Source organism: Anastrepha obliqua, chromosome 2, assembly GCF_027943255.1.
Source record: "Anastrepha obliqua isolate idAnaObli1 chromosome 2, idAnaObli1_1.0, whole genome shotgun sequence".
NCBI lineage: Eukaryota > Metazoa > Arthropoda > Insecta > Diptera > Tephritidae > Anastrepha > Anastrepha obliqua.
The window spans coordinates 23963258-23977926 of NC_072893.1; the positions used below are offsets into that span (position 1 = coordinate 23963258).

General features: G+C 38.3%; 1 protein-coding gene across 1 annotated transcript in view; it reads right to left on the reverse strand.

Moving 5' to 3' along the window:
• Positions 1-396: 396 nt before the first annotated feature.
• The window catches only part of LOC129239056 (E3 ubiquitin-protein ligase HECW2), a 69204-nt gene continuing 54931 nt past the window's right edge, over positions 397-14669 (reverse strand). Inside the window, exons 6-8 of the mRNA XM_054874331.1 lie at positions 2188-2376; positions 1988-2125; positions 397-1916 (exon numbers count right to left, since the gene is read on the reverse strand). Coding sequence (XP_054730306.1) covers positions 980-1916; positions 1988-2125; positions 2188-2376 — 1264 coding nt within the window. The 3' untranslated portion in view covers positions 397-979. The remainder of the gene's footprint in view (positions 1917-1987; positions 2126-2187; positions 2377-14669) is intronic.

The window sequence follows — 14669 nt, forward strand, 5'->3', positions numbered from 1 at the left end:
CTTGGTTGAGAAAAAACCGAGTCACTCCGGTAACGTAGAACTGATTGCCATGGGTACGACTTCGTTATAGATACTGTAGCAGACTAAACTCCTACCTATCCAGAATTGACCGCGACATACCCAAGGCACTTCGCACAATATTAACCACCTACTCACCTAACTCCTTTTCTCCCTTTGGACCCAGCCTGTCGAAACAGCATGTTTCATGGGTCTACCGCTAGAAGAGCTAGACGAAGACGACCGGTAACTACATTGCACTGACAGAGTTTGTGTAAGCTGCTACAACAATAACAACAATAATAATGTTTCGGTCTTTGTGTTGGCTTTATGTCGGTCAAGCAGTCTCACTCTAATGTGAGACCCGCAAAAGTGTATGGGGAATTTTTTATGATGTTAATTTTTAATTCTTCATCGAGAATTTTTTATACCGTTAATTTTCATAAAATTTCTAAGCCGTGTTTTAATCAAAGTTTGCACAAAAAAATAATCGCACAGTTCTAATCACACGTGATTTAATAAGTTTTGTTACTTTGTTGTCGACAGTTAATTTCTTGGTTTTAAATGCAATTCAAAGCATGCACGACATAAAGTTTCAATAATAATAATAAAAAAAAGGGGAAATACTGGGATTATTGCTTTTGTTGTAAACACTTGTTTCATCGATATAAAAAGAACCGTTAATCCATAACGTCAATAAATAATAATGACTTCGATTATTTCTTAACTACGAAAAAACAACAGACCTGGTCACAATATATTAAATAACTATAATATTTAAATATAAAAAATAGTATGTAAGTATGTAAATGTGAAAATAAATAAATATTTGTAATTAAAAATATCACTTTTCTTTCGTTTTTATCAACGATTTCAATAAATTAACTTAATTCATTAAGATGAACTTGCGACTGACTCTAGTCCCCTAAACGCTACTGTATATCATAGCACATCTACACACACATACACACACTATGCATTTCTATTCTATGCCAAACGTATTCGTCTCTTCTACGGCCAACAGCAGCTTCTCATAGAGCAGCTCGGGTGTCGGATAAGGCGGTAAATCTAAGCGATTAAAGCAGGTGTGCGCACGCGGCAAAGCGTTCGGTTTGCCCCACTTTTCGATGCAGAAGCGTCGTGGTCCCGTTGAGCCACGCAGTGCCGAAAAGCCTTCATACGGTATACTCGAGGTGCCGGTGACGAATTGCAATAGACGCAAACGTTGCTCGTTGGTGAATTTCTCAATGACTTGCCAAAACCAAATGATCACCTGATGATTATCATGATAGCCCGAACGGTATTCGGTGTTCAGACGCCAATCGTTAATATCAATTTCCGCCGTACCGGCAATCACCAACTCCAATTCGCGTGCATCAAAAACGGAAACAAGGCGCGCATCGACCACCTCATAAAAGCCACGCACCAACGATTCCGTTTGCTCTTGCACACCACGCTCCAAACGCCACTTAATCATGCGTTCCAAATATTCTTTTTTATTTTTCTCATTAACAATAATATTCTTACCGCCGGCTTTCAATTCACGCTCCACCACACGTCCCAACAACTCTTCGGTGACGCAAAACGTTAGACCAAGATCGATGCCGGTGCCGATGTCATTGTCACGTATCCACTGCAACGATTGATGAAACTCATTGTCGAGCGATTCCAGATCACTCAGCGCGACGGGCAAACGCAGCAACGCCTTGTAAAATGGGCGTGTAAAGAAGGCATCCAATAGGTATTGATGTACGAGTGCCAAGCCCAATACACGGCCGCCGAACCGGAACCAATCGTGACAATTGTCCACAAATGCCGATAGCGGTGAAACTTGCACGGTGTACGTATCATTTGCTGAATACTCAAATAGTCCATAGTAGGGGTTGAACAGCTCGCGCGAGAGCAGAAAGAAGAATTCTCTGTACGGTACGAGCAAAAGCATTTCATGAGAATTGGGTGATTTTTTATATGCATTAGATATATTAAATACCTTGACGGGCCGCCATAATCCAAGCCCTCCTCAGTATCCCATAGAACAGCAAGACGTCCGCGCTGCAGATCTTTCTTATTGGCAGACATTATACGCCGGAAAGCATCCTCCAGCAGATGTGTGCGTCGAATGTGTAATCTGTGGTGAAGAATTAAGCAAATAAGTGTAAATAAAAACAAAACAGGTGGCAGAGTTCTTACTTCAATTTGTGTGGACCTTGTCCGTAACCTTTCGACTCCAGTTTGCGGTAGAATCCGCGCAATTTGGCTTCGAAATCACGCCGGAATGGTGGCGGGGCACGCTGTGGCATGCGAGAGTTGAGCACCGGAGAACCCTGTGGACTGCGTTCTTCAATAGGAACATAGCTCATAATCTCCTGTTCGAAAAGACTGTAAAGAGAGAAACGAAAAACGAACAAAAAATGAAAAGTTTGAGCTACGCATGAAAGTGATGTTAATTAATTTAATAGTTAGATATACATTAGGGCGGGTCGATTTAAAAATCGCTCATTGCTCTGTGAAAATCGTATTCTAGGGATCAAAATAAGAAACTTTGCCGAAGGAACCATACCTCTAAAACAAATTCTGATGTCCCCCAATTTGTGTCGAACGAAAAATCCCACTTTGACCCATTTAGAGTGCTCCAATCGAGTCCAAATGAATGACCGACCCCCACTAACTTTGGACGGCCGATCCACCCATGCCAGTGGCACACCCCCTGGAACTCCCCTGGGGGGTTCCCCATACAATCATTTCAAAATATCACCATTTTTGGCCTTTACATGAGAAAAGAAACTAAAAAGTTCGACCCAAATTGGGGGACATCAAAATTCGTTTTAGAGGTATGGTTCCTTCGCAAAGTTTCTTATTTTGATCCCTACAATATGATTTTCACAGAGCAATGGGCGATTTTTTTGCCTCCCCACAAATCGACCCGGCCTAATATACATATATGTGTGTGTATGCCCGTATACAGTATACGGTAATAAAATAGAGCAACACAAATTCGCTTTTTCTTTTAATAAAACATCGAACGCCTATCGTTTTTTTTCTTGTTCATTCCTCTCGGGAGCATAGGGCCTCGACAAGACTCAGTCTTGCGTTGGCTTCGTTAATCTTTTTTTTTTATTTCTGGCAGGATAAGTGATAAGCCTGCCGCTACCAGTACTAAATAGTATGAATGCCCACCTGTGGTTGCTTAGGAACAACGCCTTCTTTACTGCTTGGAGTGTCATCTGTGTCTCGCATTTCTCTGCCAGAAGAATCGCACAGATGGTTGAGGACTTCGCTAAATTTGGTGTGTCTGCGCTATTACCGCGGTTGCCCGCTTTCTATTGCTGACACCAATGAAGCAATGTGTAACTGTGTGTTTTTCTTTTTTTGCTTATTTTAGCAGCCACAATGCAAATAATGCGCTGACTATTGTGCGGGAGTAAAGATGGAGGGGATACGTTTTTTTGGGGTTGAGGAATGTGGTTTCTTTTTTTTTTTTAACAAGAAACGTAGGTAAATTTGGGAAAGTCTGAGCTTTACGTGGCATTCGTGTGCACTTACGCTAGACTACCGAGGCCTATCGTATTATCGTAGAATTTATAAAAATAAACAAAATAAAGGCCTATTCGATTCGTCACTTCTCTGCTCGCTATGTTTGAGCTCTGCTCACTTGACGAAAAATTTGTATGTGAAAGCAACAACAAAGTTATCGAGCAAGATTAGCCGCTAGCGAGTATGGTTATACTTCATAAAACTAGTGTAACTCACTATTTTCTTTCAACAGAATTTCATTAGACCGCGTTTATACAGGGAGGCTTTTGTGGCTTCAACATTGCGAGTTCTATATTGATGATTAAGGGGGGAGCCTGCTTTAGAGGCTTCAAAAAATCGTTTTTTTTTTTTTTTGTTGCATAAATGCCTTCCCAAACTATCCAAGAATGTGTCCTCAAAATTTCAGAAACAAATTCAAAATATTTTCGAAGTTACAGAAGAAATTGTGTGCAAGCGTCAAGCAGGTATACGAGCGGCCGGATCGCCCGAAATGCGATTACCCGGTTTTTTATTTTTACGGTTTTTCCTAATTGGAGGGAAAGATAGGGGAAAAGTTAAAAGTCCTATCGAAACGAGATAACATTGATTGTATTCGGAACTAAATTATCTTCTAGTTGAACCAAAAAACCTTAAGAAAGTTATAATTAACCCTCTTTTTAAACAATTTAAAGTGAATTTGTTTTTCCAAAAAAATTGAATTTTTTTTTAATTAGCGAAAAATTGTTGAATTTCTCACTTTTTGTTTAATTTCCTTGGCTTAAGTAGAAGCTGTACTATACGTAAATAAACATTTTTTTTGGTTTTTGGTTTCAGATAAAAATTGCGACCTGCACCTTTCCCGCCGCACGACACATGCACACTCGAGGCGCCTCGGCAAAATGCTTGTACCAGGCATAATATGAAATAAATTTTAATGAAAAAATTGAGAAGACTGTTGAAATATAAAACAATAAAACCTGAAAGTTTCGTTTCAATCGAATATTTCTTTCCTTCCCAAAAAAATCCACGAAAAAATCGATTTTTTGAAGCCTCTAAAGCAGGCTCCCCCCTAAACAATTATTTTGGGTTTTATTGAACAATTTCCGCCACTTTTTTGACAGAATGTAGAATTTTCCCGCACATGTTTTATCACTCTTATTTTGTTTATCATTGCGATTGGGTCCTACAATCTTTTTACATGATCGTAAACCTTCACTTTTGCGCACTTCTTGGACGTTTCCTACCGAGATACGCCATTCTTTGGTTTTTGTTTCCGACGCATTCTTTATTCTTTTATCAATTACAAAAACAAAAAAAACTATTTTTACCCTTCCATTATTTTTTTTTTTGTTTTTCTCGGGACAGACTAGCAAGTAGAGTTTTACAATTTTCTTTAAAACTACTCGACCTCCGAAGAAATCTGAGTAGATCTTGTGGTGCCAAGAAGCCAAGGTGGTCGCTTCTTAACACATCAGTGCCAAAGGCCTGAAGCCTGAATCGAGCGAAGGCTCGGCAGACGCACAGAAGTAGCCCGCCGTCTCATCCTCCTCCCCGCCAGCTGGGCAGAGTACACTGTCTGAGATCCCTAACTTTTCTATGTGCTTTGCCCATAGAAAGTGGCCCGTCATCAGTCCAACCAGCCTCCTACAGGCCCCTCTGCTTAGTTACAGGAAGAACTGCGACAGTCGGTCGGACATGACAGATAATATCAGTTTTGTCGATCTGCAGTCTCTCTCAACCTACCAAGCTCGCTTGTGGGTTAGAGTAACTCTAACTAACTAACTCTTCCATTAGACAGCCTATGCTATATATGCACGCATATGGCCACCTCGTTGCCATTGAAACTTAATCCATATTTTTGTTATTTTTTTTTTTTTTCATTAACACCTGCAATAATTTGAAACCAATATGTTTGCTGTCGACTTTAAATTTAATCATATTAAATGAGTTGCACATCGATATTAGAAAACACAATACATTAACACACAGGTACTGGCACACACATACATGTACAAATGGAGCCAATGTTCGACTGGAGACTATCACATTTATTTGTCTGGAAAATATATTCGTTGCTAGACTTACAAGAGTTTAAGAGTTGATATTTAAATTGATTTCAATTGGATATTTTTGCGTATTCACAATGCGCTGATAAAAAGATTTCTTATTTCGGTCAGTGGTGCTGCTCCACCCACTTTTATTAAACTTCATATTCACACAAATATTTTTCTTTTACATTGGATTTCAAATATGCGGAATTTCATATAAAGAAAATAAAAAAAAATTAAAAAAAAAAATATTTTTAATAGGAGCAATTTACTACGAGACTACATACACTCTTAGTACCTGCTCCTGAACGATGTACATAAATACGCACTTACTTCTTTCACTTAGGAATATTAAAGTTACAGTGTTCGAAATTTCGTCAAAATGGAAATAATAATTTCAAAGGGAAGGCGTTAAACCTAGAGACTCACAATCTCCCTCCCTGCTATTACAACCTTTTTTTCAGCTGCTTATTTCGGCTTTCAAAAACCGAGTGTGTCATAGTTTTGCAAAATGTGAAACCGATTTGAATTTGAGTGCTTTGAAATGAAGGCTACCATTCAGAACCCTTTTACTGGTTTTCCCTGTTATCGATAGCCAAGCGTAAAAACTTGCATCCAAATTGCAAGGAAAGTGTCAAAAGTGGTTTCACCCCAACCTGCTTTCCTTTTTACAAAAAATTGTGTACACCTTTCTATGATATAAAAGCATACAAAAGGAGCAAATATGAATCAAAATCTAACCAAAATTGTTTAAAGGAGTTTTAACCCTTTGACTTCACTCTTATTCACTTTTTAGTATACCTGTATACTATATAAAAGTTAAGGGTGGTTCATCCAGTATTAGGAATTTGAACTATCGATTTTTTTACTTTGACAGCCAAAAAAACATGCATGAGGTGTCAGAAATTTAGTTTATAATTTGATATTTACAAAATGGATCGCTTCTCGTTTGAACATAAATCGCTCAATGAGCTGAAAAACGCCTGATTGAAGCTGAGCACAAAGTGTCCTATTTGGGAGGCAGAAAATCCGCACGTCGTCATTGAGAAGCCGTTGCATCTACAACGAGTGACTGTTTAGTGCAGATTTTAATCGAGCGGCCAATGAGTACCATTTTTTTCGAAAATGAGTAATAAGTGATCAGTGATGTCGATTGGACTAAGCGTCCAGCTGCAATTTGATTCCATGAAAATATGAAGTGAATGCGACAAATAATTACTTTTCGAGTTATTCAGCAATTAAAAGCGCGCTCGGGCGCTGCGGAGCTCGATAGCAAACTTTAAATGCGTTTTTCTCAAAACTAAGTTTTTTGAACTGGTGATCACTGTAACTTAAAAACCGCTTGGTAAATTTCAATACAATTTATACTGCTTTTGAAAAGCATAAAAAAATCGTGCCTGATCGAAGAATTTGCTTTTTTCAAAAATTTCGATTTTTTTTTAAGAATTAACTGTCGGTTTTTTTTCTCGAAAATCTGTAAAATATTTCCTGAGCCCGCCTTATTGTTAATTTTGAAAAAAAAGCTTTAATCAGACACAAGATTATCCACTAATAAAACTAATTTCTCTTGTCCGATTAATTTTAGATGAATCTCCAAGGACTTGTGATGATCACCGCAAGGGACTTCTTGAGAAACGGGCTCCATACAGCGATAACTTTTACAATTATATATTAATTTTTTTTTTTAAGTTTCTAAAGTCAAGTCGAGACATGATGTATTAATGCTATGTTTTTATTTTTGTAAAATAAAACAATTGACTAGCAAAAAAAAAAAAAAAATGTTGAAAATCATCATTTTTTCGAGCCTCTGACTACCCCTAATCCCTTAAGAAAATTAACTGATCTTGAAAAATGGAATACAGATCCGTATTCTGCGACCCAAAATTAAGTTTACGTGGCTCAGTGTTTTCATGTGTGATTTTGGCGTGCCCACAGTGTTATCGAAATAAATACTGCTTAGAGTAAATTTTATATCACCGCTGCGCAAATTTGGAACTCAAATTTGGAAATCTCAGACACTGTAGTTAGCGCCCAAGCCGACGGTCACGGTTACATTTTTTGTAGAAGCTTTTAGAATAAATATAAATTAGAAGCAAAACAAATTTCAAATAAAAGAAAAAAAATTTTGGTCGAAAGATATGTTAAGGGGGAACACCACTGTGAACGCGTGAAAATTAAGTGATTTTCATGATTTTTTTTTATAAGTAGGGGTGATTATTTGAGGATCGGACAAATTATATTTTATTTAACATATATTTAACTATACTGACACAATTTTTTATTAAAAAATATTAAAAATTACAATTGTTATTAATATGAATGCAATGCCGTCATAAAAAACTGACGCACCCTGGTGGCCACGATACAGCGGTGAAAAATTTCCTGAAAATTCTTAATCTATACATCAATGGCTATCGCCATTCGTGGCGGTTTTCTTTTTTTTATTTTTTTGTTTGAGAAAATGGTGCAGTTTTGAAAAATGAGATTGTGTTTTTACCATTTTTTTTGTTTTCGAAAGGCTTGAAAGAATATAAATTTTTGGAATATTTAAAAACGGCTATGTACGCCTGTAGCCAATACATGTACAAAAATTAAAAAAAAAAAACTAATTAAAAATGGTTCATAAGTATTCGAGAAATCGAGGCCACCATGTTCAGAAAAGTATCAGGTCAGTCCATAAGTTCGTGCGTTTTTTGAAGGTGGTTTTAAAATTAATGAAAAAGATGTTTAAAGTATTTATTAATCAATAATATATTTTCCTTCATTATTTATTTTCCTTCCCCAACGTTTAGGCAAATTTTTAATTCCCTGCTCAAAAAATTTTTTGTCCTTGGACCCAAAATACGCTTCGATATCCCTTATTATAGCTTCTTTTGAGGAGTAGTTCTTGTTACTCATATGGGATTGAAGTCCACGGAGAAGGTGATAATCACAAGGTGCATTAGCCGGAGAGTATGGTGGATGCGGCATTAGCTCCCATCCGCGCTTGTTCAGCTTGTCGAATGTTTGCCTTGGGGTATGAGGTCTTGCGTTGTCGTGGCGAAACAAAACTTTGCGTCTATTCAGTAAAGACGGTCGATTTTTTTAAGTGCCTCATTCAGACTTGATAGCTGATAGGAATAATAATCAGCAGTTATCGTCTGGTTTGGATCCAGAAGTTCATAATAAACAATACCGGCCATATCCCACCAAATAGACAGGAGAATCTTCTTGGGGTGAAGGCCATCTCTAGGGGTCGGTTCTGGTGTTTCATCTGTATCTAACCATTGGCGTTTGCGAACAGGATTATGTAAAGGACCCATTTTTCATCATCACCAGCAACGATACGGTTCTAAAAACTGTCATTTTCAAGCCGTTGAAGCAGCTGAAAACACACATTCACTCTCTGTTGAAGGTTGGCGACGGAAAGTCTATGCGGAACCCATTTTCCCAGCTTTGAAACCTTTCCCAACTGAACCAGGTGCCTGTGAACTGTTCCATGCGATGAATTTAACCTCTGAGCTATCATATCGACTGTCAAATTTGGCTCAGCTTCCACGAGTTCGAGCAAGGCGTCGAAGTTAAAGACTTCAGGACGACCAGCGCGCGGGGCATCCTCCACGTCGCAGTTACCACTTCGGAATTTTGAAAACCACGGTATCCTCTCCGTGAACAGTGATTATTTCTGCAGCAGCAGTTGTTGCATTTTTACCACTTTTATAAAAAAAAATACAAAAAATGCTCTTATACGCGTTCGAAGATTCCATTTTATTTTTTAACAACACGTGCTTCTTTCTATACGCGATTAAAATCACTTGTTGAATGCACAATATATCAAAGAAAATATAAATAGTTCCATTATATTCCGCGAATAATTTTTTGTATGCAAAAATCGCACAAAAGTGAAATTATGGGTAAAATACGCACGAACTTATGACGGACCTGATAGTTTTGAGAAAAACGCGTTTAAAGTTTTCATTGGCCGTTGTAACTCACTACATGCACTTATTGTATTGGGTATAACTTCGTCAATTTTCAGGATTTTAAATTAAAATTTTTTTTTTTACATATTTTTGAATATATCTCCTTTAAGAAAATGCAAAAAAAAATCGATTTTTTCGAAAAGTCACAGTGGTGTTCCCCCTTAAGACAAAAATCGATAAAACCCAACTCTTTGTTCATAAAAAATTAATTCGTATATGTTTTTTTTTTGTTTTTAATATTTCTTCATAATAAAACCACATAAGTTAAATTAGGCGCAAATTTGATTAATTCCTAATTCTACCTGTATGCGCAGCTCAACCCGATAGTGTCAGGTGGATTCCGAAAAAAAATTAATTTACATTAATTGCCCTTGAACTACGGCACATAATTGCAAAGAGTTGATAAACTAAATTAGGCAGCCAACCAATTTAATTTGCCAAAAAGCGCACATACACACACACACATTAATTTATGCAAACAGCAAAATTACACGAAATTATAGACTTGGGCGTACAGGCGAAAAAGTAAACAAATGGAAAACTTAAATATCTAATGCGAATGTTTTGAGTTCAAATTACACCACCGTATGCAAGACAACAAAAAACAAAAACACACAAACACACCAGCTGCCGGTAGACTGTCATTCGGCGGTCACAATAAACGCTAACACGTGTGTGCATGAGCCATAGGCACCTCGGCGCTTACATACAGACACACAGCCATACATAGTAACATGCATTTATATGCTCACACACACATCTACATATGTGTTTATTTACTATTTGATGTGGATATGAGTGGTATGAATTTCATCATCGACACCACCCTCCCCCAAGTGCAAGCACAATCCTCAAAGCACGCACATTCCTGCCGAGAATCGCATCACCCAACCGAAAATATTTATATTACTCCATTCATCGATACAAAAAAGCTAGAATGGCTTTGTTTTTGTTAGTGTTGTCTAAATATCATGCACATGACTGACCAGCCAGTTAATTGTGATCAAAATAAGTCTTAATGAAATAATTGCATTTTAAACTCAGCCCTCATTCGTTGGCGGTTATCAGCGTAGCGAGGGGCTGTCGGTAGCTTTACTTTCATTTAGGTTTTTTTTTTTTGTTTTTTGTTTAGTTATTCGATTCTCAGTTTTGTTTTGCTATGCTACGAATCATTTTCGCGTTCATGCTGACCAATTAATTGAAAGTAGGAAAAAATCGTAGTTTTTTCTCAATTAATTAACACCAAGAACTGGCGATCTAATATGGAAACACGAACGAAGTGCTGACGGCTGCTTAGTGTTGTGGAAATAGAATGGCATAGTCGAGTAGCTGACCAGTTGACAAATTCGAAATAACTCGAACAATAGGGCCACTCCTGCGTTGCCATTCAGCTATAAAATTGCATACCAGAAGAAAATGTTAAATTCTTACTAAGTTAGGTTAAGTTAAATGGCTGCCCTTGCTAGGGGCGAACTTGGACAAAAAATATGGAATTTGTTCCTTGTGATACCATGCTGTGTCGTTCCCACGACAGTCGGTTCTACATAACCAGAACACACCCGGATTTATATCCGGCCAAGGAATGTCACTTCAGGGGGGAGCCTGGTTTATAAGGTCAAAAAAATCAATTTTTTTTTCGTTTTAAGCGATTCCTAATATATTTCAGATTATTCACACAAAGTTACAGAGCCTAATTCTCAATATTTCCGTAGATACAAAGCCAAAGGTAGGCGAGCGTTAGGTAGTTACGCTGTGACCGGACAGCTATAGTAAAGGGTGTTTTTTTTAGAGGTTAGGTTTTCAAGATGAAATAAAACGTATATAATTTAATGTTATGGCCAAGAATTTAGCTTTATTATAAAGATAAGGGTTTGCCATTATGTTTTAAAAATGATTTCGGGCAAGTGGCCGCCGCGGCTGGCTCGAATAAATTCCAGCCGAGAGGCCCAATTTTCGACCACTTTTTGCAGCAATTGGGGTCGTATGTCAGCAATAACGCGCCGAATATTCTCTTCCAAGACGTCAATCGTCTCGGGCTTATCTGCGTAGACAAGCGACTTCACATAGCCCCACAAGAAATAGTCCAGCGGTGTTATATCGCACGATCTTGGAGGCCACGCCACAGGTCCACGGCGCGAGATAATGCGCTCACCAAAAGTTTCCTTCAATAAATCGATTGTTGCGTTGGCTGTATGGCATGTAGCGCCGTCTTGTTGGAACCAAAGGTCGTCCACATCAACATCGTCCAATTCAGGCACGAAAAAGTCATTAATCATGGCTCTATAGCGCTCTCCATTGACTGTAACATTATGGCCGGCTTCATTTTTAAAGAAATATGGACCAATGATTCCCTCTGCCCATAGAGCACACCAAACAGTGACTTTTTGAGGATGTAACGGCGTCTCAGCAATGGCTTGTGGATTATGTTCACTCCAAATGCGACAATTTTGCTTATTGACATACCCATTCAACCAAAAGTGAGCTTCATCGCTGAACAAAATTTTCTTCGATGCGTCGCGCGAACCGAACCATTATTTTCGTAATAAATTTGCACGATTTGCAAACGTTGTTCAGGTGTAAGTCTATTCATTATGAAATGGCAAACCAAACTGAGCATAAATCAAGTGACAGCTGTCAAAAGGACCATCTACGAAAAAAGTAGTGCCAACTTGAAAACCTAACCTCTAAAAAAACACCCTTTACAAACGTTATCTTCTTTTCTCGACTTTTCATTTTTATGATTTCTTTGAAATGGCCTACATGAATGAAAAAAAACTAATGAACCTTTTGAAATAAATCATAGCTTGTTCCCTTCAGTATTAAATTCTCTTCTATTTGAACTAACAAAATAGATCAAAATAAAATTTTCAAGATTTTTATACCAAGTTGAAGTGAATTTGCTTTTTATAGAAAGGCATTTTTTTCTTTAAAACCTTCAAAAAGTTGAAATTTTGGAATTTCTCTCAGTTTTCTTAGTTCATCTAGAATAAAAAATCATGATAATTAGAAATCCATTTGTATTTTTTGCTTTAGATAATAATTACGAGCTGTATATTGTACGCCAGTTGGAAACTCCAACGTTGCAGCGCTCTACTAATTTCTATGTTGAACATTTTTTTCAACTTATTTTAACCAGTACAAAAATTTTTTATACTTTTTAAATGTTCATTAAAAGATAGAAAAAACTTTGCAGTACTAAATTAATTTTTTCCTTAAAAAAAAATCGCAAAGAGATGCAATTTTTAGACCTCATAAACCAGGCTCCTCCCTTCAGCAGGATTCCTCGTATATGCACAGGGAATGTTTATGCTGCTACAATAACAACAAGGAGAAGGAAAGGAGAGCAGAACCGTGGAATAAAAGTGGCGATTTACGTTTGTACTAACCGCTTCAGGCTACTAATGAATTTCACTAGAAGTGTGACCAAAAAGCGAGAGCCCAGCTGTATAAACTTTTGCCCGACGAGAGCAAGGCAGAGAAAGGTGTTGAGATAATTCCACCTCGTTCTCCATACAGCTGCTGCAGAAAGAAATGGACACTTAACGGACAATGTCCGGTGGGGATACCTACCAAATTCGATAGCTGGGCTTTGTTAGTCTTAAAAGTTCTCTCGAGCGCCACCGAAGTTTGCGCACTAGCCCAGCGCTCTCTCAGTTGACGTAAAGCCCATCTTTACAGTAGTAGTCCACAGATTCTCAAGGAAACTCCAATCCACTCGTGTTGCGATGAAGACGTATCCAAGGTCCCCTTCTAGCCAGCTCATCGGCGCGCAGTTTCCCTCTATGCCTCTGTAACCGGGAACCCAAAGGAGCCCAATATCGAAATATTCCAATGCAATCGAAGGAGCAGTCAGGCATTCCCCGACTAATTTCGAACGCACAAACAACGAGTTCAAGACCATAATTCCCGCTTGGCTGTCGGAGTAGAAGTTTACCTCCTTTACACTAATTACGGAAGCGATCAACCAATCCTTAATTGCGGCTACTTCTCTTGGAAAACACCACCAACAAAGACCACTGCAGGTCCAGAAACCTAAATTTGAGGTTGGTGGTGAGATCCTCGCAAAATACTCCCCTACCAACTCTTCCGTCCAACTTCGAGCCATCCGCAAACATATTTGCCATGCCCTACCTCCAAATGTTACACACCGCTTACTCTTCCCTTGAAGGTATAATAATGGAAAAGTTCCGCTCGGACCTATCCTGGGTGTACAATGATCCAGCACCATGGATGATCCAGTTCGGAATTTGAATGCAAAAAATTATAAATTTTTTCAAATTCAATGTTGGTTCGTTGGTTAAAGTGGTGATTCCTCCGGAATCGAACTAGCGCTTCCACACCATTTTGTTGCCACATCCTCGTTACCAACTTGTTTAACGGTTATTTACAGCCCAACTATATCCAGTCTGTGCGATTTAAGAACCTTATTAAGTTGTTGCGTTCTAAGACAGACAAAACTCTGTAATTTTCAAATAAAATCAACGCAAAAAATGTGTTCTGAAAAACATCGTAAATATTGTAAAACAATCACTGTGCTAAAACTTTTTTGACCTACTATACCTACAATCGGTCAATCCACAAATTTCTTGCCATTTCATCAACTTGTACGATCCTGGTAACTCCAATAAATGTTTTAACCAAGCACTTCACACAAAATTTTTCCGGCGAAGTGATTTTCAGCGTTTCGATTTTTGAGGCCGAACCGACGGCCATTTTACAGGTGTCCCAGTAATCAATAAACAAACAGTCGGCGCACTTTCATATCGGCACCAAAATTACAATTTTAATTTGTTTAACTTGTTTTTTTTGGAACAGTGAGGTAAGATTTAAATTGCCACTTACAGCGACCGTCGTCTGCTGCGTCGAGTGGTGTGCCACTAAAAAATATCTCTCCTCTTCCTCTCTTGAATGTTTCCTCTGCCCCGGAACTACGGTAGCATTTAATCGAAAACAGAGAAGGTCCAAGTAGGTGTTCTGATAAAGACTGCCTCTTCTACTCTGCCTCCTTCCAGGGTCGCCAGTTTTGGAGCCAGCATCACGCTATCGGCTCATCTTCTAATTAGGCAGGTAGGTTAGGGTTGATGTGCAAGACTCGCTCTTTGTACGTGCCAATATGTTGCCAATTTTCAGCGCTTTCTACCTAGACTAT